Source organism: Scatophagus argus, chromosome 22 (genome assembly GCF_020382885.2).
Source record: "Scatophagus argus isolate fScaArg1 chromosome 22, fScaArg1.pri, whole genome shotgun sequence".
Taxonomy (NCBI): domain Eukaryota; kingdom Metazoa; phylum Chordata; class Actinopteri; family Scatophagidae; genus Scatophagus; species Scatophagus argus.
In genome coordinates this window covers 6,463,047-6,489,509 of record NC_058514.1, presented here as the reverse complement: position 1 = coordinate 6,489,509, position 26,463 = coordinate 6,463,047, and the positions used below count along the sequence as shown (strand labels likewise).

At 41.3% G+C, this 26,463-nt stretch overlaps 2 protein-coding genes across 2 annotated transcripts; one reads left to right on the top strand and one right to left on the bottom strand.

Moving 5' to 3' along the window:
• Positions 1-761: 761 nt before the first annotated feature.
• On the bottom strand, positions 762-18,686 carry gnptab (N-acetylglucosamine-1-phosphate transferase subunits alpha and beta). Its single transcript, XM_046378489.1, has 21 exons — positions 18,368-18,686; positions 17,700-17,785; positions 17,280-17,399; positions 16,769-16,819; positions 15,391-15,593; positions 13,633-13,697; positions 13,334-13,468; positions 9,663-9,824; positions 9,311-9,490; positions 8,862-9,032; positions 8,546-8,669; positions 8,253-8,456; positions 7,017-8,083; positions 6,734-6,933; positions 6,440-6,659; positions 6,201-6,314; positions 5,929-6,014; positions 5,725-5,823; positions 5,415-5,582; positions 4,201-4,291; positions 762-2,312 (listed from the first exon to the last, which is right to left on the bottom strand). Exons 1-21 carry the CDS (start codon positions 18,527-18,529, stop codon positions 2,241-2,243), a joined length of 3,780 nt encoding a protein of 1,259 aa, XP_046234445.1. The 5' UTR covers positions 18,530-18,686; the 3' UTR covers positions 762-2,240.
• Positions 18,687-21,207: 2,521 nt separating this feature from the next.
• On the top strand, positions 21,208-26,446 carry dram1 (DNA-damage regulated autophagy modulator 1). Its single transcript, XM_046378491.1, has 7 exons — positions 21,208-21,878; positions 22,240-22,307; positions 22,489-22,625; positions 22,710-22,887; positions 23,125-23,183; positions 23,851-23,943; positions 24,042-26,446. Exons 1-7 carry the CDS (start codon positions 21,748-21,750, stop codon positions 24,078-24,080), a joined length of 705 nt encoding a protein of 234 aa, XP_046234447.1. The 5' UTR covers positions 21,208-21,747; the 3' UTR covers positions 24,081-26,446.
• Positions 26,447-26,463: the final 17 nt, after the last annotated feature.

Below are 26,463 nucleotides of genomic sequence, written 5' to 3'. Positions count from 1 at the left end.
ACTCAGATTCTTTACTGCAGTAAAAGTACAAATTGTGCAGCGACTGTACCAAGAAACACAACTGAGTGTGGTTCAATGGATGAGAAAAGTCAGCCTTTCAGTAGGTCTGTTTGTCACTTTGGTTTCAAGCAAAATATCTAAAAAAAACTAGTAGGGCTCCCACAAACCTTTTACAGACATTCATGGTGCTTAGAGGATGAATCCTATTGAAATTTGTGATCCATTAACATTCCCTCTAGCTGCACCAGCAAATTGAAATTTTTTTAGATCAACATTTCAACTATTGGATGAACTGCCATCAAATTTAGTACAGGTGTTCACACCCACTGTCAGGGTTAATTATAATTAATTATCAGGTCAACATCTCCATTTGTTAAAACAAGTACTTGTGTTTAGTGCTCATTAGCAAACGACGGCATGCTATCCAAGGTGAACACGGTAAACATTATACCTGTTACCTTAGCATGCTGATGTTAGCATGTAGCTCAAAGTACCACAGCTTCACACAACTGGTAGCATGGATCTATTCTTGTTTTTCTGAAATACGGGATAATTTTACCCATTTGGCCAACAAACAGCATATACTAATTTATTAAGATTTATGAAACAGGTGTCCCTCTGATGGACATAAGTTAGTAGCAGGTCCATCTGTAAGTAGTCAGCTGTTCTGTCACACGTAGTGAAGTGAAAAGAACAACATTTCTCTCTGAAATATAGTCGAGTAAGAGTTTGAAGTAGCATACACGCCAAAAACACCAAAATGACTCAACCAAATAGTATTTTATTTCAGTTAGAGGAGCCATTGAACTGATGCCATCTAATGAATCTCATTTCCAGACATTACTCATCTGCTGACATTATGCTGTACATCATGTGATTTTTATGGCAAAATGCTGACAGCATCTAGTAGCCACTTCCATTTTTGCTGTTATAATAAAGAACTCTGTAAAACTGACATTCAGGAGAGAAAAAAGAAGCATTCAGATCAGATGCATGAGTTACTGGGCTCACAGTCACAACAATACAATCAAAATAAGTTACAGAACATGCTGGGCGGGGGGTCTGAATTTCAGACAGTAGCGAACCTGTTGAGTCCCACAGGGACACACATACAGGTGGCTATGAAAGCTGTAGTATCACTTACATGTAGTTCCAACAATCAGTTATATTTGTACCACATTAAGAATGATTATCATCCATCCCATTCATTCATAACTCACTAGATCAGGATGTGATGTGGTCGACTTTTATAAGACATTTAAAAAAAAGGTCACACAAACAAGAAAACAGAAACAGAAATGTTCAAACAAGGCAGGAATGAACAACGAAGGCACTTCAAGTTTTCGTGTTTTTAAAGAGGACAGAGACATGACAGCCAACTCTTAAATTAATAATGTTATTCATTCTATTCATGTACTTTTTTCTCCATTTTTAAAAATTAAACCCTAACAGTAAAAGCCAAACAGAACCAGGGCTGCAAATACTTTATTTTTCTCTGTTTGTCAATTAATCAATTAACTATTTTGTCTATAAAACTGTAAAAAAATGCCCATGACAATTTCCCAGCACCTAAACAGTCCAAATCCCAAAGATATTAAACCTACCATGATATAAAACAGAGAAAATCAGACAACACTCACATTTAAGAGGCTGGCAGCAGCAAATGTTTGGCATTTTTCCTCAAAAAGTCACTCAAATGATTAATCAATTATCACAATAGTTAGAGAGTGTTTTTCTTTCAATCCACGGACTGTTTAATCTGCTAACCATTTGAGCTTTAAACACAAAAGTCCGTGGTTTTCATGGTAAAACTGGCCGCACACTTACACACATGCACAAGACGAACGCTGACTGGCTGCTATCAAATGTTTCACACTTTAACAGCAGATCAATCAATGGCGTGGATGAGGGGAACGATGCAGTGTGGAGGGAGTGTTTGTTTGTGTAAGTGAGTGTTGTACAGAAGTCTCAGGTGCCCCCTGTGGAGGAAAAAAAGATTTACAGGCTTCTTCTTTCTGGCTGCCATTCATTTCACCGGCAAGCCCCATCCATCATTTGTGAGAGGTGTTTCATCACCATCTGAGGAGGCTCGATCTTCCATCCGCGCTGATGCAACCACATGCACTGAGGACTTCAAATTCCCGTTTCCACCCAGTCTCCCGGTCTGAACCCTCTCATTTCCTAGTAGGGGGCAAAGGGTGGATGTTGATCCGAAGAAAGGAAAGGAAAGTGTCCCTCTGTCAAACCCTCTCTGGGTTGCTGTCCCTGTTCACTCTGCGTCTGGGGAACAGCTTTCGCTTAAGCAGAATCAGCTGCCGGAGGGGGGAGGAAATGGCATGATTAGAAAATACATGCAGCTAAGGAAAAGACAAAAAAAGCTTTGTGCTGCCTGTCAGTAATAAGATGGCCGTGATGCAGATGGCTGGGAATGTTTACACTTCAAAATATACTTAGCTTATTTTCTTTCTGGCGGGGAGTCAGCTAGACTATAAGATACCACTTAAATGAAACTACAGCCAGAAGCCAGTTAGCTTTTATTAGCGTCAAGACTCAACAACAGTAACAAAATCCACATACCAGCACTCTAAGGCTCACTAATTAACGTGTTACATCGCTTTCTTTATTTCATAGAAAACCCGGCATGCTTAACCGACGATTCGCAACCTGACGACGTGAACCAGAATACGTTCTGACAGCCACCAATTACTTCTCGACTGGTTGCCTGGCAACCGCTGGGACCCAAGAAACGCTGCACAACGCCGTAACTGTTGTATTTAGACTTTGCTTTTCGAATAATTTAAATAAATATGAATATATGATATAAGGTGTTAATTAGGGAGCTTGAGAAGTTCTAGCAGGTGTATTTAGTTACCTCCAGACTGAGCTACAGGCTACAGGTTTTCCCACGTTTCTCATCTTGATACTAAGCCGAGTGACTGCTGACTCGAGCTGCAGATTTAACTATAGGTAGGTCTGTCTGTCTGACTTAAACTAAGTAACTAACTGAAACAAAGTCGCTTCACATTATCTTCACTGCATATTACTGCAGTATACCCATCACAGCCATCACTGCTGAGGTAAAAATGTTGATCCTTTATTTTTAAGATCAGGCATCCGATAAACTATTATTATTATTCATATAACACAGCAGTTTAATCATGTAATAAATTAATATTGAAATATTAATTAGAGAAAGTTTTTATATGAAGGCTTTGGATAAATTGTAATATGAATCCAGTAATAAAAAACAACCTTTAGAATAACCAACTAACTAGTCATTAATCAACTGGATGATGAGCACTTCTCAAGAACATTTCTCAAAATGGTGATCTATAATCAAGACGTGGTTACTCCAAAGGACACCAATTCTCCTCAGACTTCTCGTAACCCAATAAAAGGACATAAGAAGGGCAGCAGAGTGAAATTGCCTCTGGAGTGTAGACACTTTTAATCTCTCTAATTCAAACTGTACAAAGCTGACTCAAATTTCTCTGTCTTAATAACTTTGGCAGCGGGACAGCCAGGCTCATCTGGAGCCAAAGGGACATCAAAACTCTGTTTGTGTGTCATTACAGAGACACAGGACAAGTCTGACATACTCTTAACTGGGAGCGCTGGTCCCATGGGTCACTGTGGGGGAAATTCTCCAAAGGTCACTGCTACTATTAACCTCTCTTTAGGTTTGCTGAGGAGAAACTGGAAACCTATGGATTAGGAAACTGGCTCATAACATCTCAATGTCAAACCTGGGTCGGGTAGTATTTAGTAAACAATTCCTGGCATTTGTTTTAATCTCTGTCCAGTACCAAACTGGAAGAATCTGACCGGAAAGTTGTCCAAGAATCCTATCCTGATATAAAAATTCACTGGTATAATCAGATATAAATCCCACTTATCTGGCAGCAAAGAAGGTTAAAGTAAATATTACTGAGTGATTAAAGTCAACAAAGACAGACAATTTTTGAATTTCAGAGGACTGCTGGGAGTCTTTCATTTCTGTTAAGTCAGGTCTTGGCTCAGCTAGTCATTCGAGTGCAACACATGAGATGGATGCATCTCAGAGGGGAATTTCAGTCGCGAAGCCCAAATCATAGCTCGAGTGTGAATCATGGAAACAGAGAGGTGTGTGAGCGAACGTCCAGTATGTCTTTATCTGAATGTGTCAATAAACTTTGTGTGGCCCTCGGTGGAATCACTGACCTGTTCGGCAAAGAAGGACATGATGGTGAAGATGACGAGTGTCACAAGGACACAGTGAGTCCAGAACTTAAGCTTGTCCCGATACACCCGCCTGGGAGAAAACACATTTCAGTTAGTTTTAAATACACAACTTGATTACTCCACCCTGCCCCAGACGCTGAAATAAAGATATATATTTCCTGGTTGTGTATAAGTCATATGTGGAAGGTGGAACGTTAACCTGCAGGGGAGGCTAGTTGCACTCTGATGTAACAAGGAGGAAACAGGCAGCATGCAGAGGGCAGCAGGGCAACAGGGTGACAAGGTGACATCACCCAACGCCATCTGCCTGCTATTTTACCAACTCGGGAGACAGGAGAGTTGGAGACGGAGGGGAGGAGGCGAGAGGCTCAGCTGTGTGATGATCTTGCAAGCATCTTACAGCTAGCGACTGATCTGAAGCAGCTTGGTCTAATTTTAAAAAGGCAGGCATCCTCCAGTCAAAGTCCCCTGAATACAGGAGCCGGATCCTTGACAAAAGCACTCTGAGGATTACCACTGTTTCGACCTGACAACACGCCGTTCCATGTGGTGACAGTCACAAATTCTTAACTTAGGCCATTTGGGGGGAAAAAAGTGTTTGATAAATTACAGGCTTATGTTTAACAAGGCTTAGGTTTAACAAGGACTCATTCAGGCACGAATAACCATACTGTTATACTATACTGCAAGTTATTTATGCAACGATTTATAATGTTGACAGAAAATTAATGGGCAAGAATTTTGATGCTCTAGTGATTGTCGTCAAGACACTTATCAAGTACAAATGTCAAACATGAGCTTGTTCCACTTTCACATATAAGATGATGTTCAGCTTTTCTCTGTTTTATATCACTGTAAACCGATGAAACACGTTTGAACGCTGACATTTGCTTTACAAACAAGGTGCGGCTGAGGCCGGTGCGACGATGGTGCTAGATGAAAAGTTAATTCATCTTAATGTGAATTAAATGTCATGGTAATCCATCCAGACATTTCGCTCAAATCCTCTGGAAACCATGAAGGTCTGTGCAAATATTTCATCCAATGGTTGCTGTGATATTTCAGTCTGGGCCAACGTGGCAGACCAACCAAGCACCACTGCCATCTATAGAGTCATGCTGCTTGCGTAGCTAATGATAGTGGCAGCCTAAATAGCAACTTAGCTATAATGTCCTGTGAACTTTATATCCCACCATTCCTGGAGCTCATCCATATGCAGGAACCTGTTGCGATACTCTCTGGGCAGCTCAAACTGGGACGGCAGTGGGAACATGGACTCGTAGAAGTCCCTCAGCACAGCTTTCACTGTGGCAGCATCCTTATGGCTGTGGTCGATGTTATCATTCAGACAGATGAACTTCCTGTTGGGGATTAGTTTAAAACACAGACAGTTGTACAGTTTAAAAACAGTATGGTTAAGAGGTTAACATTTGTGGCATTACATCAAAGGAAAAATTAAAAATAAAAGCAAATAAATTCTACAAAAAGGATAAGTGATCGCACCTGGGATTCTTCCTAATGTCGTCTAACTGGCCGACCACGTGGGACACGTTTGTCCGCACCATCTTGAAAGCTATCTCCTCCTCCCCCATGATCTCAAACCTGCCATAGAAGACATGTTAGCAGAAGAAACAGTAAAGCTACAGCAGGAAGAATATCTGAATTTTAATTCATTGGCAGACCGTCTAATGGTACGCAGAATCTCACTTGTACTTATTCTGGTCTTTGAAGGATTTGTGGATGCGTTCTGTGATGGCCTTGCAGTGGAGGATGAGGCCTTTTGTGACAGGAGGCTGTGAATTAAAAAAGTACAGAATATCAGTCAAACAATTCAGCTTATGTAAGAAAGAAAAACAAAGAAATGCTTTCAGTAAAACTTCCACTGAAGTGTATTCAAATGTTTTAACAGGAAACATGAAATAAAACATAAATTTGGGGTTTTGTGTTTTTCCAAACAATTTACTTCAAGTATGGCTCACCATGCTGGGGTCATAGTAGGCCTCCTGAGTTGGGTTCACCAGGTGGAGCTGGGTCAGGTTAGTTGGGAGCGTCTTCGAGCAGTTTATCAACATCTGCTCAAGGCCCGTCAGGTCCTCAAAAACAACAAAGAAATGTTACAGGTGCTTCAAAACCACAATAAGAATTCTTGTAAAGTTCTATCTGACAAGCTTCAAAGCCTTATATTAGTTGGAGAAGACACATCAAGACCAGGACCTACCTGGAGGCTGAGAGGCAGCTCGTGGATCCTTGTGGCTAGAGTTCGAATCTCCCGGTCAGACAGGACACCTGAGTGGTCTGTGTCGATCTCGTCAAACACCTCGGACACATTGAGCTGCTGCTGAGCGCTCATCAGGAAGTAAAAGTACGAAAAGGCAAACTGCATGTCCTCTGAGTGACGAACACGATGGGCTGATGTTTTGTCAAACTCTTCTGGGAATCTAAAGAAAGGAGTGCAGAGTGAGTTTAAAATGTTGCTTCTTCAGGAATACCTAAAAGTCTGTGACACACTCACGTGTCCTGCAGCTCCTGCATGATGAGACGGTCGATCATGTGAGGCATGTGTGCGGGGACTTTACGAGACGTGAATCCAAACTGGCTGTTGAGCAGCTTATTGACGTAGCGTAGCGAGTCAGCAAAAGTATCGTGCAGCCTTCGGCCAGTGGCAGTACCGTCAGTCTCATAGGACAATGCTCTCTCCAGACGCTCCCCTTCCTGTGGAGTCATCGCAGAGAAAACAATATTTAAAGAAATCAAAATGTTTGGCTAGAAAATTGGAAGCTGTGAGTCCTACTTACCTCAAGCAGTTCCTGGAAATATTTCCTCTTCTCCCACGGCAGAAAGCCTCTGTCTGAGGAAATAAAATGTTGGAGTCTCCTCCCCACCGGAGCTCCTCCTGCAGCGTTGGCTGGCTCTGCCTGACTCTCGGCACTCTTGGTTTTGGAAATGCTGCTTAGCAGTTTGGAAGTCAAAGGCCTCTCAATGGCAGCATTCAGCTTTGGAGATTTAAAATCTTTCTTATGCTTATCGTCAATATGGAGTGGGATGAGAGGTATGGCAGGTTTTTCCTGGAGAGCCACATCTTTCCTAGATATTTCTTTTGAGTTTGGATTGTTATGAATGATATTTCCAGCTTTCTCTTCTGCAGGTTGTTTTTTCTGTAAACGCTCCCCCTCCAAGTCTTCATCTGGCCTCTCCTTGATCTCGTCTGCACCCTCATTAGCTGGACGTGAATCCATGACCTGTTGCTTTTGACCCAGTGTCTTGAAAGATTTTAGAAGTTCAGCCTTTGTGAAGTTATAACCTTTCACGGTAATGTCACCAATCAGAAGTTTCTCCTCCAGCTTTTGCAGCTCACTATGCACATCAGCTGGTAGAAGTGATATATTCAGTGCAGGAAACTCTATGACAACCTGAGGGTCACCAGGCTGCCTCTTTTGAATCTTAGGACCCCGTTTGTCTTCAGGAATATCTGAGAATGGGAACGGTGGCTCTGGAGTCGCAGTCGGCTTTGGCTCTTTATCAGCGTCTTTGCTTGTGGCCTGGGACACGTTAGCTTGAGGTACCTCGCGGGTGTCGACAGCTACGCTGAAGCCCATTGTGAACTCTGTGTCGTCTTCGCTCTGGAAAGTGATGTTGTACTGTATCTGGGTGGAATTGTGACCAGGATGAAGCAGGAGGTGGATGGTCCTCCACTTGTTGGCGACAGACGTGTGGCGAACCACCGGGTTGTCGCTGACGTGGGCCTCAGAGATTCTGCGAGCCATTTTGCTGAAGCTGAAATATGGCCTGACTTCCCCTACTGGTAGGGTGTACATAGTCTGATTCCTCAGCAGGGTCATACGGTACAGCTCACCAAAGTGCTCTAGAACAAATGCAAAATGTTAAAGAAAAAGGATGTATTTTTGTTAAAACAAATCCCATTACAAGACCGAAACCAAAACAGTTTCTGGTTTCCCTACAATGTCTATAGCACTGAAGATGAGAATCTTAAAAATTTGACTGAACGTATAATTTATTTTCATTTGGCTCACCCTGGCCGCAGTCTCCCACATCAAAACCACAGGAGAGTACATTGCAGGCTTGGTCACAGAACTTGTCTGCCAGCCAGGAGTTGGCACAGCCTTGATTGCAGTAGGATGTGCCCCCTAGACCTCCTAGACCACCTGCAAACTGCCAAACCTGTCCACCACCTGCAACACCGACCCCAGCAGCGAACCGATTGTTCCCCGCTGCACCTGTCAGATGGCAGGCAATAACATATAAAATAGGAGTGAAATAAATTTGCTTATTTACACAGGAGAGATGACAGTATCCACCTCCTTACCGAGGCAGTCTCCTCCATCCCAGTCACAGGCAGAGTTGTTGCAGGCTTTGTCACAATACCCGTCTTTGATCCAAGAACCTGGGCAGCCCTCGGCACAGTTGGGGACAGGCCAAGTGAGATACACCTGCAGGGAAGTGAGCAAAGAAAAGATTAAAGGCCAGTTTGTGGTCAGAAAAAAAAAACTGCATTATCAGTCAGACTCACAATCCAGTAAATCCATAAAGACATTGATGGAGCTGTCTTAACATACATTTCAATTAACAATTAACATTTCAAAATGAATTCCTGCTGAGCAATTCTGGTGTTGCACTCGCACCTTCTGTCCTTTCGAGTGACTGTAGAAGTCATCTGGCCAGACATCTTTGCCAAACATCACATCATCGTTGAGATAAATGAACTTTTGGGAGAGCCCTGAGATGCGGTGAATGTGCGTCTCAATGGCAGGGGAGCTGAAAGTAGGAAGGTGGCTGTGATTCTGGAAGATATCCTGAAAGTCAAAGATAAACATATTTACATACATTTAATAAAAAGCAAAAAAACATAATTCGCAACTGAGAGAAACACAGTTTCTGTGATAAGTACGTGTGACCTGACAAGAGACTTCAGGGAGTTTAATTTGCTGATTTGACTGTATAAAACACAGAGTTCTGCAATTGTTTAGGTATTTTTCTAATTGCTTTTCAAGACATTACACTGGGTTAGGATCAATAAAAATAGGCTGACCGGCCAGAGTCAGTGTGGGACAGCTTGAGATTTAAATTTTACCTTATGTGTGACAACTGTAACTCTGGGGTTATCCAGGTTGAGCCAGGAGGGAATCTGCCCATTGGTGACGATGAAGATGTGTCGCACCCAGGGGGCATGTCTCTCCACAGAGCGCAACGAATAGCGGAGCTCCTCGTTGTCCTCGAATCGGCTGGCCGACACATCTTCATCCTGTTTCGGCTGGAGAGAAAAAAACACTGACTAAAATACTTTGTATCTCAGGGGATTTTATTGCTCTTAATGAACAACACACAGGGATTCTGACATATCATGGCTGTTCTAAAAATCAATACATTCATTTTTCTGAAATAAACACATTCTGATAATGAGAGATAAAAAGGACCAGTCGTGCCTGTGAGATGGCGGTGAGGTCCCAGAACAAGTAGGCAGGACTGATGGTTAACTCTTTTCCATCCAGGGTCAGGTTCTTTTTAGCCTGCTGGGTCAGATCGGTGAAATCCTGCGGGGTTTTCAGGTGGAGCAGGGCGATGCTGGCCTCAGAGTACAACTCAAACTGTGGGAAGAGTACATTTTCAGTCAGTTACATACAAGCTAAATACAGTTAAATGGACGGTCCAAGAAATCCTGACTTTTTTCCCCCAAACTTCCCACACTTCTCATAAGGCAACTCAGTACCACCTTTTGTTAGACCTGTCCTTCCTAGCATCTGTCATTTGCTGGGCTACAACTTTGGTCCACACTAGCAAAAAAAACTCATTATTGAATGACATTTTTGTCCCCAGGGGGTGAACCTTAACACCCTAATGACACTGATGCTCCCTGACTTTTCATCTGGGGCCATCACAACATTTTTGGGATTGAGTGACATAAGAAACTAAGATGCTGAACCCAATCAACATTACATCTGTGGGTGTTAGTGTGTGTGTGTGTGTGTTTAAAGAGGTTCGGAAAAATCTGTGATGTCATCTCTTCTTCATGAGGGCCATGCGGGGGGTGGCTCTCCAACTGATCTCAGAAGAGCTATGTGAGGCATTGGAAGACTGTTTGTGTGTGTGTGTGTGTGTGTGTGTGTGTGTGTGTGTGTGTGTGTGTGTGTGTGTGTGTGAGGAAGAGACCCCTGGCCTCGCTCATTTAAAACCACCTGTCCCACCTCTCTCATCTCTCAAACTTAAATTTCCCAGGAAAAGAATCAACCCGTCTCGCTCCATCATCCGAAACCGAACCCAAACATCTCACTTGTGCTTGTTCTGCCTCCACTCGTTCGCTTCCCTCTGCTCCTGTTTTTAGGTGAGGAGGATTAGCTGTCTTATAAACCCTTTGGGGAGCAGTCAGGAGCCCTGGATCACATTGCCATCTTTATTATAGCTCTCTTTTTAGTCCTGATAATGCTCTGACACACGCACACAAAGCAGAAGTGTGCAGTGGCCTCACATGCCTGCCCTGCCAGTCTAAAGTATTTCATACACACACACGGCACATGAAGCTGATTATCTATTAGATTGCAATGAAAACTCAAACTCTTTTTCTCCAACAGTAACAGTTTTAACGGTCAATTAATCATTTAACAGTTGTACACCCTAACTTTTACTGTACTGTTAGCCTTCTAACTGCAATAAAATAGGCACAATCCAGCATTTTAATAAACATTTGGAATTCTTATTTTTTTAGATTTTCTTTTCTGCTTCTTATTTTTACTTTAATCTCTAATGCGCATCACCCTTTTTTTTCTTTTTTTTTAAGCACAACCTCATAAGACTTCTTTGCTTTGAATCTCGATGACAATGGAGATGAGGCAACAACCGAAGTCTCTTCTCAACACAAAAATACACGTCGACCCAAACACATCAGCAGGCTCATACACAAACAGTGCGGGCAGGAGGCTTTACAGGCAACAGCACGGGCAGATGATTGGGGCTGCAGGGCGGCTTTCATCACTATAGCAGTAAGTCTAACACCAGCTATAAATACAGTCCGACTCTCACCAGTGAACCTCTCCCTCCACACTATGCACATCATCCCTCTTTCACAGAATCGGCCTGACGACACCAGGAAACACCTTGAAATCCAAACTGTGCATTGTGTGAGTATGTGTGTGTTGGCCGCGAATCCCCCCAGCCTCAAACAACGACACACGCGCTTTCCATTCTCTTTCCTGGACTCTGTCACACCTTTTCCAGCTTGTTCCACTTATAAAAGATAATAACTGGACTCCAAACAGGTAAAGCCAGGAATAAACAAACATGAGATGACAGGGTGTGTCCGAGAGTGCAGGCAAGGTCAGTACAATCCTTGTGACCTTTCGGGGTGCTGGCTGGCGCCGCGCCACTTCTGACAGTTGTTCTACAGTTAACCCCCGCACCGCCAGCTAAGGTTACAGCCCAAATGCCGCTGGTGATTATCACATGACCTGCCAGGCTGCACTTCGGCAAACCTGGAGAGCAATGCAGGGAATGGAGGGACAACTGGGTTTGATGATGATATGTAGGTTAACAGTGTTTAACCTACATGTCATCACATACAACGCTGCAGTGATTGTGACTCCCCTGAGGAAGCTTCACTTGTTTTGCTCGCAGACAGTTCTAAATTAGTGATTATTACATACAGTATTATTATGTGTACAGAATATTAAAGCAGTCACCTGCATATCTCAAAAATTCCCAGTTTCACTCTGTAGATTTTTAATGACATTAGGGAACTGAAGAAAACTAGTCTAAGGACTAAGACGCAGGATGTGTAAAGACATATTTCCCATATTTCCCAAAAGGAAAGTTGCTATCGTGAAATCCCTGCCCAATACAAAAAAGTTCAGTTTATTCTCCTAAAAGATGAACAAGAGCAGCATATATCCACATTTGAGACACTGTAAGTGAATTTTGAAAATTTATGCTTAAAAAAAATAGAAGACTTAAATTGATTAAATTGAAAATGCAGTCACAAAAGATGTTACGTAATCCGTCACCCATTAACTCTAACCTTCCACGTGAGTTTATTATCGGAAGACGGGGCAAACAGTTGACTCGTGGCCGTCCTGCCCGTCTGCTGGTGTGACAGGGTCACTCTGCCCCAGGCTGTACCGTTTTGTTTTCTTTGATTATTTCAGAGTAATCCACGCTCGTTAGTGGCATTCCTCCCTCTCAAAATATAAAGCAGAGTCCTGATTAGAGAAAATTATTAGACACACAAGCCACGAGCTGCCAGGCTAAACAGAGGCCCTTTATCCACAACACAACATGACTGTTCAAAATAGTTAAAGCCCAGTTTTAGCAGGACCTCCTCTCCAAGGAGGATCTGACATTTGTGTTTAGCCCTTTCTTAGATTACGCCGCTATGATGTACAAAAATATCCTAATTTGTGCACACAGAAATATACATTATGCGTCTGCAGAGATGTAGCGACAGCCTTCAGCGCTGCGATGGGACACTGTGAGAGTGACATCTGCTGGCGAAGTCAGTTTTGATTAAGGTGCCTTTTACCTCGTCATTCACACTATTTCCTGAAAACCGTAAGAAAAAAAAAAAGGCCAAATGATTCTCTGCATCAAGTAAGTCATACAATTATTATAAGGTAGATAAACGTCAGAGTGTCTGCTGCACATTTATACTCTGTTAAACTACACCACCTGCTGCTGAAACCGAAATATTCTCCTTATCAGACACCTACATTCAGAGGATTTTCAATACACATCAAAAGAGATCTTCAACTTAAAAGTAAAAAAAAAAACAGTCGCTGGGTGAAATAAACGTACCGCAAATGAATGAATCATATCAGTGTTAACACACAGGCTGTGGAATCTCTGGTGTTTCAGTGTACATTTGCAGCACCTCTGAATAAAATACAAGCAAGCTGCCACAGTTTCTTCCTTTTTCCTCCTCTTAAATACAAATATTTTGGCATCACAACACCACCAGAACGATTCCAACCAGGAGATAAGTTTTCATTCTTGTTAATGGCAAACTCATAAAAGTCAAACTTCAGGACTCGAGAGCCAATCCAGGCATATTTCAGTGAATTGGCCCCGGCTTCAAAAAAGCACATAGCATGATAAGTAATGACTGTTTTACCTGTTTGATCTTATTGGTTATGACAGACGGAAGTTTGACTCTCAGCTGCTCCGTTTCCTTAAAGGATGCCGGGAAGCCGCTCAGATAGGCCAGAGACTGCATACGGATCAGACCCGGAGCCTCTTTATCAGTCGTCTGCAAAACACACAACAAAGGCGTGCTTTTACTGTGGCATATAAACACCTTATCAATTTTAATGTATACTTTACATGAACAAAGAAGATACATTGAGGATATATGCTAAACCATGCAGGTTTTCATACAGGTCAACATGCATTTAAAAGTGAATATAAACTCACCAGGTAACATCTGGACACAGAGAATTTCTGGTCTTCTTTAGACACATCTGTGTAGGCTTTATCAGCTGTAGGAACCAAATCAACCAACCGTTAGCAACAGAATTTGGAAATCTTCAGGTCTAAAGATACAGTTTCATTTACCAGAAGAACAAAGGCTTAAGAGACAATGAGGCAAAAACTTGCAGGTTTTAGAAAGCAGACCAACAATAGAAACTCTCAAAACTCCCCTAAATCAACGTTGTAAATAAATACCAGCTCACAGCCAACTTGCCTGCTTAAATAGATTTAAAAAACCAGGGCTGAGAGTGAATATTTTAGATAACTGGCCGCAGCTGTACAGGAGGAAACCCATCATTCTTCAGATCACAGACATGTTTCACTCTGATAACACTCACAAAATTAGAAAATCATCTAACAGCTTTAAGAAGACATTGAACATTTTTAATTAAACTGAAAACACTCATGAGCCTTTCAGAATTAGTTCTTTTGTTTATTTTATTGTGCCTTACTGTATACGTAATTTATTTTCCATGAAACTTTGATTTTTATTTCTCCTTGGTAAAAATGTTCCCTTTTGTGTATGTATTTTGTTCATTTCTTTTCTGCCATCCTTTTTTTCTTTTATCTCTTCTGTTCTATCTATCTTTTTGAAAATTGAACTGAAACTTGAGACGCCATTTGTTGACTACTCTCTGTTTGGAAATTCAGTCAAGGAGCATCATATTAATTTATCTCTACTGCTGTGTAGAGATGCCATCAGAGAACCATCAACTAAGCAGCATCACAAAGCTTACAGTCATCAGTACTATTCAGCAGAGCCAATAATGAGTGGGTGTTCGTGTCTCCCACAGGGGAAAATGCTCCGATGTGTCAACCTTCCACTGGGTGGGTGTCACACACAAAGTGGCAGCTAAAAAAAAAATACCACAGGATTACAGGGTCTTTAAACTGAACATAAACCACGACGATGCATCTTGAAATCTTGTGCATCAAGTCGCTCTGCAGATGAGCAGTTAAATGCGGTGAAGGCTGAGCCTGCACAACGTCCTGTCAGTAAATAAAGCACCGCGCCACTGGTTCCATATCATCACCTCAAAGGTCAGTTTTGTGGGGCGCACTTGATGCATACCGTTCTGGTGAAGCAGAGATGTAAAGGTGATTCATCGGGTGACCAAACAAGTTAACTGGTCTTCGATTCATTCAAGGCCGATTAACTGATTAGTCGATCAAAAGAAAACCAGCTACTGATAATCAATTCATCATTTCAGTCATTTTTTTAAGCAAAAGTGTCAAACATTTGCTGGTTTCAGCTTCCTCTCTTGTGAGAATCTGCTGCTTTTCCTGGTCAATTATGATAAATGGTATAACTGAAGAGTGTTTGGGTTGGTGGCAGCCCTAAACAGATCATGTGTGTGAATATGTGAATATTTACAGGTTCGTAGGTGCTGTCTTTACAGTCTCTATGAAAAATAAATTCCATTAACTTTTAGTGTTTTTATGGTGCGTTTTCATTTTTATTGTTTTTCACTTTATTTAATCTTCCTTCAAATGCCATCCTCTGCACTGTGAATAATATTTCCTATGTGTGTGATAACGTGGCTGCTGTTGTGTGGCTTTTCTTGTTTTCCCTGGTGACTCTCTCACATGCCGCTTGGAGCCCTCGTTTCCTGACAAATTCCACCCTCGTTTGTTACCAGTATTTGTCTCATCTCATTTTCGTGCGCGTTTCTGAAATCTTTTGCGCGTGTGTGTGTTTACCATCAGCCTGCAAATGGAACACAACCACAGAGGCGGCGGTGGATGGGTGGAAGGGTTTGCTCATCAGCAGCAGCTCTTTGGCAGCGGAGAAGGAGGAAGAGAGCGCCGGCAGCTCTTTGATTGTAATGTTGGCTGGCAGAGCGGGGTCCAGGGCCAGCATGGGCGCCATGATGCAGTGGGACAGCAGGCATTCTGGCTTAACACTAGAACCAAAAAATATACTTCAGTCAGTGTATGTTCATTGTTTATTCTCATTCAAATAACAACTTCCTCTGACTTTATGTTTTTGCATATATAGATACGCATGAAATTAGTCAAGTTCACACATTCAGCAGACAGCTTCCTTTGCTGCGATGGGTCTGTGGTTACAACTCGCAGATGGGTTTTTAAACTTGACAAAGAAGTGAAGGCAGAAGACAAGATCAGGAGGGTCATCTGTCAACCTGATATTTTGGTGGTGAGCACAGGAAATTGTGACCGCGAAGCTGAAATCGCCAGTTGAGCTTTAAGATTCACACGGCCATTAAAGTTGAACATTTCAGTCAGAGCAAAATGTAAAAGCTACATACGACTTCATATGGAAGCATTTACTTAAAATTGAAAAAAAAAAAAAAAAAATCAGTCATCAACAATACTGACGCTCTTTTGCCTCCATTGAATAAAACTCTTTCTCTCTAACTGATGTCCCACAGCTTTACACTTGAATTCTATCTTTCTGTGGTTTAACCCACCTCAACTTCCTGTTTCAACATCAGATTCAGTACGCTCACGATGCTGTTTCATTGTGACTTTAACAGTTATTTCCATTGTTTTGAAATTCCTGAGAACAGCCTCTGAAAATGTGCTTAAAGTTACAGGCTATACAGAACTCCCTATGCACACCTATAAAAATCTAATAAAACAGCTCAGTCGCAACTTCTACCTTTACAAACATGACACGGTTTAGGCTGACTCTGTCAGAAAGGAGATACTGCAAATCAATGAGCACGAATTCTCTGTGAAAACACTGGACTGACGTGATGTTTGTCTGGAAATTCATTTTCTGAAATCACCAAACTCAGACTTTCCATCTGTTAAGGGTTAGGGTTAGGGTTAGGGTTAGCTAACCCTAACCCTAACCCTAATCTAGAATCTAGAATCTAATCTAGAATCTAGAAACAGATTCTCATCACGATACACACACGCTGCTTCCAGTTTATTTGGGACACCTGGCTAAAAAATAATGCTGTCCCATACAACAGCGCTGCATTAAATGCTACCTTCACGAAGGCTGGAATACTCAGGCTTTTGTTCAAACTGTTTTAGAGAGGTGTTTGTTCAAATTTATGATCATTCTGGAGGATGCAGTTTGTGGCGCTGAACTTATCATCAGACTCACCTGTCCTTTGGCACCTCAGTCGTCTCATTTGCATTTTTCCCCAGCCGTTCCCTATATACAACAAAACATATTATTATTTTCATTATTTTCATCCTCCTAAAATGACAACAGCGTGTACTGCACAGCACTGTCAACAGAATAACTGAAATCTAAACATTTATTTCATGCCAACAACAGAGAGGAGAATTTCAGGGACTAATGAATCACAGAAACTTTCTCTCAAGCTTTGATCTAAGATTCCTGCTTCCTCTGAGGCAGCATCTGAACGAGCCAATCAGAGTGAAAGTGATAATGCTACTCCTCAAGCTTGTATGCTAAGTCTGACTGCGTTCATATGAAAAACTGAAAGCACTTGAATGTGCTTGACCACAAACTGCTGGACAACACGTTCTGCAGAAAAATAAAGGTTTATGCTTAACTGCACTCATGAGTTACAGCCTCCATTAATTCTACCTAACAATCACAGTCCACTGCACTGCTACATCTGCAGCAACAGTGGAGGGACAGCTACCTCAGAGCTCTTCGTTCCTCCTCCATTTGTTCTTTGACCGTCTTCAGTTCCTTCAGCAGAGCCACGTCTGTGCCGTTCACCCATGTGTACACAACATCAATAGGCATGGGCAGACAGAGCCTGCAAAAGTAAAACACTCATATCACATATCACACAGCCATGAAACCGTAAAGCTGTGACCCCCCAGCTAGTCTGAATTAGTTTGATTCATGCATGGTTAAGCTTTCTCCATTTCAGCTGAATAAAGGAAGGTTTCTGCAGAAAGTCGAATAAGTGTTTGCATACTTTTCAAATTTGTGAATAAGGCTTTTTTTGCACATAGTATTTCATTTGTCTAAAGAAAGGACTAAGGAAGTTTATGTAATTCTTTAATTGCAATGGTTTTCAGACACCCTTTCAGGGGTGCTGTCTTTTGCTCACCTGCTTTGAAATGATCTCCCACCCACATTATCTCGGTAAGAATCAAACAGCACATGGTACTGGTCCCGACTCCACTCCACCACCACCTGTATGGAGAGGGAGTGGTATTACACGAAATAACCCTTTAGTGCATGTAGTTACATATGTTGCCCCCTCCCAAATTTCACACACAGCCAAGGCCATGCAAATCCACACTCAAACACAGGACAGGTCAATTGTTCACACACTGCCAGTAGATGCCTTGTATAAAAACTTTCTTAATATTTTTGCATGTATTTACGAACAACTCTTCATAAATCTTCCTTAACAAATGGTTACAACGTGGAAGACAGTCAACAAGACAAGGGAGTCTATTCTTGAAAGAGATTTGAGACTTTTCTTTAAATACACAAATTTAGGTAATTTATTATTATGCCGAACTAGCATGAACAGCATAATGATTCATAAAACATCTCGATTAATGGTCTAAAGATACGGAGGTTTACGAACAGACTAGAACGCTTTAAACAGCCAACTTCTTAAGTGGAGTCTGGTGAAAATGTCTCGCACACAGCACACACACAACACAACAGAACGAGGACGCAGCGGTCTAGCTATAGACGTTAGCTAATTCAACACAAACTAGTTGCCAGTAAATGACAAGAGTTAAGAAAATAGAGGAACATCACCTCTCCGAACTGAAAGGCGGAAACTATCATGAGGACGAGCCCACCAAAGCAGAGATAGAGCCCATATCGGTGGGACAGACAGGTGTACGTCTGCCTCTGCAACAGCTTAAGCACCGAATTGACGACTACCATGGTTCTCCTCGGCGAAGCATAGCGCTGCATTCATTCAAAAAACGCAGGAAAACGTACTAAATAAAGAAAGCAAACATCGTAAGCGACCCGGATCTGTCAGCTGACCGCCGCCAGCCAGATTGCTTGAGTATGACACATGACAACCATAGATTTCACACTTCCTCTACGGTGGTGGCGCTGCTGCCCCCTCGCTGCTCCTTCGCTTCAAAGCACGCTGTTGCCCTCTGGTGGACAGGAGCGTTTAACACTAACGGTTTCCAGCGTGAGTGGTACGGGTGACACTTGTGAGACCACTTATTAGAAGCATAAAAGACATATAAATTATCTTTATATTACATTGACATAGCCGGTTAAGTCCTTAGCAGCAGCAACAGTTGTTTATTTACACATTCAGCGGACAGAACGTATTTGAAGTCGCGTTTGTGAAATTCAGGCGAAAGGTAAGTCCAGTAGCCATTGGTCTTTTCAGCTCTTCTATCATCTGCAGTCTCTTATGAAGAATATCTCTTTGACATGTTAAAAGCCCAACCGTTAGCTAGCTAGCGGTTCCCGGTTCGCTAGCTAGCTTGGCTGCTAACTTCAACATCCCTACATGTGTTTTGCGTTACTCTTTAAATGTGGGCGGGATTGTTTATATTTCAAGCGGCTGAGAAACAACAAAGGATGTGTTTTTCTTTTGGTGTTGTTTTTGTGCCACTTAACAATAGGGGTGTTTGCTTCTTTTTAATTCTTCCCCAATTTTTTGCTTAATTATTTAGAGTGACAGAGAAGAGCATGCTGCCAGGGACCAGGATCTACACAGGCCTGTTCCAGGACTCACTGGGCTACTGTAAGAAGTCAGGCTTAATATATGAATATTTAACAGCAGAAACCTGGTTTGTGATAGTGGTGTTAATCAAAATAAGAAAGCTGCAGGTTGTGAAACCAAAACAATAGGCTGAAAGACACCACAAAGTGCTGTAGATCTGAGAGACTGCAGAGCTTGTTGATAATTATGTTTCCCGCTATGAGAAGCCACTTCACATTATACATTGCCACTTAAGCTATTGTTGATAATGAAAATGATTTTTAATGTTTTATTAGGATTTCCCATTGTTGTCAGAAGAAAGAATCCTTCGTTACATAAGCAAAGTTTTTTCCCTTTAAGTTTAGATCCAATTCATCCATGTGTCTTTCTTTAATTCTTAGAGTTGACATCTAAATTCTTGAATAAAAATCTTGAGCTACAAAAAGTATACCAAATAATCTGTAGCAATTAGGAGCAGAAATACAGCCGCTCAGAACTACTGTGATTTTTATTTAAAAAAAAAAAAAGAAAAGAAAAGAAAAGTGAAACTGGCTGCTGTGCAATCACATGATTTAAGTACAAGACTTTGGCCATGTGACAACCCCTGACCCTGGATAAGGACGTTTTTAGCTCACATGTAGATGGCTTCCGTTATTTTTTTTCTTCAGCCATGTGCTCTCGTGTGTGTGTGTGTGTGTGTGTGTGTGTGTGTGTGTGTGTGTGTGTGTGTGTGTGTGTGTGTGTGTGTGCGCGGTTGTTGTTGTGTTTTTGACACAAATATGTGTTCCCAAGTTCAAGTATAAAGCTCCACGCTCAGGGAACTTAGAGTTGGGGATGCACTTTGGTTCAGTTCCAATACAATTGTGATACCTAAATTTGGATGTCGGTCAATCTCGGGTTACAATTCATGCAAATGGTGTAAACAGGAAGTTAGAAAAAATGTCCCAAAACATTCAAAATAATCAGGAATCAGAATCGCAAATATTAAAAAGGCACACAGATGTAAATATATAATTGAATTGATCATTGCCTTTGTCATCAATACCTAATCCAGTGGTGTTGATAGGCAAATCTTTTTCCAGTATCAGTACAACATGGAGTATAAACTCAGGTCAGCAGTCAAGTTCAGCATTTCTCCACGCCCGTTAAATGGTAATGATCCTGTTCTGAGTTGTTTTAAAGTTTTCCAGAGTTTCTCTCAGACAAGCCAGAAGTTCTTCTCCGTGGTTTCCTTCTTGGACACCAGACAGACTACAGTTTTTGTGGCCTGCCAGCAGCCCTCCTCTCTGCTGAGTCAGGGGTCCCCTGGGCTACCCAATCCTGATCAAAACACTTTCAACCAACAATTTCTTAAGAATGCTGCCAAGTCAGACATTGGCAAGCATCAACAACTGAAGCTCTGTATTTGGACTCTGTGCGTCCCTAAGCTTTTCTTCTAGTGTAAGAAAAGCTTGACAGAGGTGTGAGCCAAAACACTTCTGGACATGAGCCTCCACCAGATGTTCCAGGTTTCCATTGTCTTCTCAGCCATCCAATCCAATAGGAAAGCTTTGCCCGATTTACCCAAGAATACAAACTGAATTGTGTGTTAAATACGTTGATTTTTTTTCCCAGTTAATATTATGCCTACGTGATTAATTCAGTCAAAGTGCCACAAATCAGTTTGTGTCGTGTACTCCCACCAATACATATTCATTATGTATATCATCATATGTTTGGTAAATCTTCAGTGTAACCAGTAACTACAGCTTTAAGATAAACGTGATGGAGTAGAAAGTGCCTCTTCTGAAACGTATTTAATTTAATCATTAATTCATCATTTTGAGCCGCTTTATGCCTCTTAATTTAAAATGGAAATGTTGTGTTGTTACCCCATTTCACTGATCTCCAGGCTGCTTTACAGAATGAACTTTTACTAATGTAATACTATTACCGATACTAAAAATACCTGATTTTTTATTATTATTATTACCATAAACTACCCAACATTATACAGAGCTGTTAAAATCAACCACCTACGCAATAACTTGATTTAACAGGAAGCATTCACATCGGTGCGCTAATTTTATACTGTTGTCTTGCTGCTCATGTCTCAGTAAAATATTTCAAAAATATTATAATTTCAATATATCCCCCCTGGGGGACGAATAAAGTGTTTTGAACTGAACATGTGATGGCTGTTGGCCAAAAATGGGATGTTTTAGCGAAAGGAGGAAAGAAGGCGAGATCATAACGGATGCTTTTATTTGCGTAAGCAGGCCGAAGAGGAGTCGTTTTGGGGAAGAGGTTACTGTAGGTGCAGAGGTTAAGATCATTCTTGTTCACACCACCATGTGACCGCCGTTATATTGACTCGGCCCCGTTCCTGGACCAGCATTTACACGCGAATTCCACTTTGCGTAGCACCGCTTCACCGTCCTGACGGCGTTTTGTGCGAGTTCCGCTTCCAGAGCCGTCCGAGATGTTCTGGTTCATGCAGGGGCTCTGCTTTCTGCCAGCGTTTTTGGTCAGCTGGTCCTCCTGCACTTTCCTTATTTCCTACATTATCGCGGTGTTCAGACATGATGTCGACGTGATCTTTCCGTACATAAGGTGAGTTTAATTTGTGTGTGTGTTTCAGAGACGGGCGGGGACACTTTGATATTTAAGTCGGAGACATAAAAACGCGTTTATTTTCTGTGAAACACCAGACATAAACTCTGACAAAAGTTTGGTTTCGTTTTCCTCCGCTTCAACTTCTGGGTGGTACTCCAGCTGCATGCAAACACATCTGTTGCGTTCGCGTGCTCGTTTAACTTTACATTCGTTCGTTTCACTTCTCCCTTCAAAATTAGTTATTTCAAGAGGATGCGACTAAATTTTGGAGACACTGACCGACATATAAAGGGAAGCTCTAGTATCAACGCGAGATGTAATTTGAGAGCTAATTTGCAGGTCTTTTCTGGTTTTTCAGTGACACAGGTGCGACCCCCCCAGAGAGCTGCATTTTCGGTCTGATGACGTTCATTTCTGCATGCGCAGGTATTTTTTCCTCTTACTGACATTTGCGCTGTCACTTCTCCAATCTCCTTTAGGCAATTATGGGCTTTCCCATGAAAGACTTTCCTAAGATCACATTTCCCCTTTTAAGAAAATGAAAGCAGAATTTATTTGTTGGGATACAAAAGGACTTTTCACAAGACTTCACAATGACTATTCACAGGTATAGCCACCATATATGCCAGGTTCAAGTTTGTGGAGAAGCTGAGTGATGGAGCAGTGGTGAAGCGTCTCAATAAAGCTGCTCTTGGGCTTGGGTTGATCTCCTGTTTGGGGATGTGTATTGTTGCATCCTTCCAGGCAAGTCTTCACATCTTGTGCATATTCAAATGGCATGAAAATAATGTAATTTTAATGGCATGTTTTTCTGTTTGATGTCTCTAGGAAACCACAGTGCCAATCGGTCACGACATAGGAGCTCTGCTGTTCTTTGTCACTGGTATTGTTTATATAATACTCCAGTCCATCATAACACATTATGCCTCCCCGCTTGGGTCCTCCATAAGCGTGTTTCGGATACGTTGTATGATTGCCGTCCTTGCTGCTTTGGCCTTGTTTCCCAGTATCCTTTCACAGAGATCAGAATACCACAAAGAAAAAAAAGCGCTGGTATACAATCTGGTTTCCTGTTGTTCGTTCTGCCGTGTATGACATGCATTTAAGCAGAAACTCTATGGTTGCAACATTATTTTCTTGTTGACATTATGATAGTGTTATTACCAGTAAAGGCACATGATGCCACATTTCTTGCAAGTGCCGGTTTTTGTTATTTTGTCATTTTCCTTAAAGGATGATACAGCCATCATCTGTGCGATCTTCGTGAAGACAACTGAACTGCACAGACACAAAGAAGACGAGGTTGGTCTGCCACTAGAAATGCATAAGGTTTAATCAGTAGGAAGACAAATAATCAGCCACCATTTTGATAATCGATTAAGTTTTCGAGCAAAAGGTCAAACTTTTCTTGGTTTGAGGCTCTCAGCTGTGGGAATTTGCTACTTTAATTTGTATTGTGTAAGTCATTTCCAACCAGGGATATTTGATGAGATTGTGGAGTCACACAAGTAACTTGGACAAAATAGAAATTATGATTTGATCAAAGACGTATGCATGTATCAATATACAGGAGAAAGACAAAAGTGAAAATAAAACTGGTGCTTTGCTGGTCTTTAGTAAATTTGGAGGCTCAGTAGCCAGTAAGCTACCAGCTTTGATCTGCTGCATGGTACACACAGCCATTAATAAACAGCTGAAAAAGACTGAAAAATGTTAACCGAACGTATTTGAAATTGTTGCCGAAAAATAATGATGAACAGTCTGCTAAAAGTAACCGCTTAATACTTGAAGTAGGATAAATGTGGGGATTTGGACTGTTTAAATTAAAAGAAGATGAAAACATCACTTTGGGGCGAATTTGTGATGTCCATTTTTCACAGTTGTCCTACATGTAGAGACCAATCTAGATGTAACGGTAGAAACGGAAGGTGTGGTCCTGTTTCACTCAGCATGTGTGTCCCTCGTTCAGGACTATCGCTTCCACATAGTCAGCGCTGTATGCGAGTGGATTGTTGCCTTCAGCTTCATCTTCTTCTTCTTCACATACATCCATGATTTCAAAGTGAGTATCACGCCATCAAGTTCAAATCTTTATTTCATTTTAATTTATCGCTGGAAAGGGTTCTTATTGCTCTCTCTCTCTTATTTTATTTCTTCCAGCTGTTTACCTTACGAGTGACAACAGAGTATGAGGAATAACGTTAGTCTCGGCCTCAAAGTGCCTGCAGAGTTTTGTATGAATATCAGTATTGTAATATATACGTTTGAAAATGTGCAGCATTTTTTGGATATAAAACCAATGCTCCTTTATTTTTCTACATGAGCATTTTACACTGCAAGGCCTCTTTAAGATTTTATATTTTGTATCACCTGACTGACTTTGTTTGGTAGAATACGACAGGTACTTTTTTATGTTGTTATTTAAACCACCTGGGCTGTCTGTCAATAGTGGCGTTCTGGACAGGAAAAAAGCCTGTACCTTTATACTTTTTATAGTATCGTGTTTTAAGTGTTATTGCTGCTGGTGTTCAGTCAAACATCACTTTGCACTTTGCTCTTGACTGTTGCCACACCAGTTTGACACGTCCTGTCAGACCTGTGACTGCTAATAAGAGAAGCTCGTCACACAGTGAACACATGACCGCTACGTCTGTGATCAAGTGGGAAAGCCATTCAAACTGATAACAAGTTTGTCGTGTGCTCAATCAGCACTGATGTTTTGATACTGTGTCCTCATTTTATGCTGAAAATGAATTCAAAGGGGATTATTGTTCATATGTTGCCGCTTTCTTAATGAAACTTTTATATTTTTTACTTTCAGTATTTTCCAATTGTGTTTACTTTGGATCGTTAGACTGTTGTGATGACATATAAGGTAAAAGAAAGCGCCAGTTCAGAGTTCAGGAGTTCTGGGACTAAACATATACTGTCCATGCACTAAATACCTTCAGCTGATCCTGTCATGTGGTTCTACAGTGCAGCTATGGATGTTATTTTGCATGTGTTTCCTGTGAATTAGGCTACTAACTTAATTAGTTTCCTCAGTGCAATCACTAAATTAAATTTCAGGCAGGTTCATTCCATGGCTTGGAGCAGTGGTTGCCGACCTTTTTTTTTGTTTGTTTGTTTATGGCAGAACAAGCATGCGTGTGACTTTTAAGGAGTTCAACCAAGGTGACTTTTCCTTCTCAGATTGTTTAACCAATCACTGAAATAGTAAAACTGTGTCAGCGCATGGGAAGGTAATTAAATACACTGATATGCTTCCCACATGCTGACGGAGAAAGCACCTGATGTCCTACATGCTGGGAAAAATGGTCAAAGTTTTATGTCATACTGTTTAATATTGGCCCAAGTTAAAGACCAATATTACACTTGAGTATCACCTGACGTACTTCACTGGCCAGCACTTCTGAGGCTTCTCTTTGTCTTCAGTGTATGATTAGTAGATGGTCTTAACATGCAAAACTCCCAAGAGAAAATTCTGTTCCTGTAATGTGTAAGGAGACTGAATGGGAATTGCATCAATATGCGTTAACTTGTTCACTACAGATACTGTAAGACTTTGTATCAAAATCACTTTGTACTGTTTAGTTTATGACATAATGTACTGCACAGTCGGTGTAGAGCCAAATAAAGAGACACTTGTTTTTTAAGCAAACAGTTTGAGTGTTTATTACAGATCCAAAACTTCCTGCTTTAGTATACAAAGTGCTTTCCAGGCGTCTCCCCACTTAATTTTTTCACAGTCTTTACAGCGTTGTATCCATTCAACGAAGTCTCGTGAATATAACAACGTCATTTGTGCTAGAGCGTTTTGGACATGGTTTCTTGACTCTGCTGTTTAAGTCACGAGTCCTGATGTAAAGATAAGAAACCCAACCACAACTAACAGAGAAGTTTCCATATTTCTGACATGTGGTGTTCATCACAGTTTCACCTCGTAGTTCAAGTTTGTTTACTCTTCAGTCCAGCAGAGGTTAGGGTGCAATACACTGTCCCGGCATTTAAACTCTACAAATCCAACTGAAGACAGGCAAACGTGTCAATGGAAAAATGCTAAGCTAGATGAGCACCTAAAGTGGAGCCAGGAATAACTGATCCATCAGTTTTGTTTTTAGTATCGTAAACCAAGACACATTCAGGAGTTTGGAAAGTATTCCGATTCCTTTGTTATTATAGATTAGCCAACATTTTTGCTTTGACATTATTATTTGTAAATTTATGGTTAAAAAAACAAAGTAATTCACCTTGTATCCATGTATAATATAATAAAGCAAAAAGCAAAGGTGTCTGAATACTCTCCAAACTCACTGGGGCTTTGTCTAAAATGAACATCAGAGGCCTTGCATTGCATGTATTGTAGTTTCTGTTCCCCCAGTGTGGCCACCTGTGCCCACTGATGATCACTGCTAAGAAAACATCCGCTCTCTGTGTAGTGGTTACTGAAGTAAAGCAATGCATGAAGCATGATGCTCCTCAACTGCAGCTTGCTTACAATATTCTGTTGGACGCAATTCACATATCAACATATTAAAACCAGTTTTTGATGCTACAACATAAAGGAAAAAAAACAAGCATT

Coding starts and splice junctions, on each gene's coding strand:
- gnptab (XM_046378489.1), bottom strand. CDS start 18,529: ATGCAGCGCTATGCTTCGCCGAGGAGAACCATGGTAGTCGTCAATTCG. Junction 5,824..5,928: donor AAAGACCAGAATAAGTACAA/GTGAGATTCTGC, acceptor CTTCTATGGCAG/GTTTGAGATCATGGGGGAGG. Junction 4,292..5,414: donor ATGGATGAGCTCCAGGAATG/GTGGGATATAAA, acceptor GTTTTCTCCCAG/GCGGGTGTATCGGGACAAGC.
- dram1 (XM_046378491.1), top strand. CDS start 21,748: ATGTTCTGGTTCATGCAGGGGCTCTGCTTTCTGCCAGCGTTTTTGGTC. Junction 22,626..22,709: donor GTATTGTTGCATCCTTCCAG/GCAAGTCTTCAC, acceptor TGATGTCTCTAG/GAAACCACAGTGCCAATCGG. Junction 23,184..23,850: donor ACAGACACAAAGAAGACGAG/GTTGGTCTGCCA, acceptor TCCCTCGTTCAG/GACTATCGCTTCCACATAGT.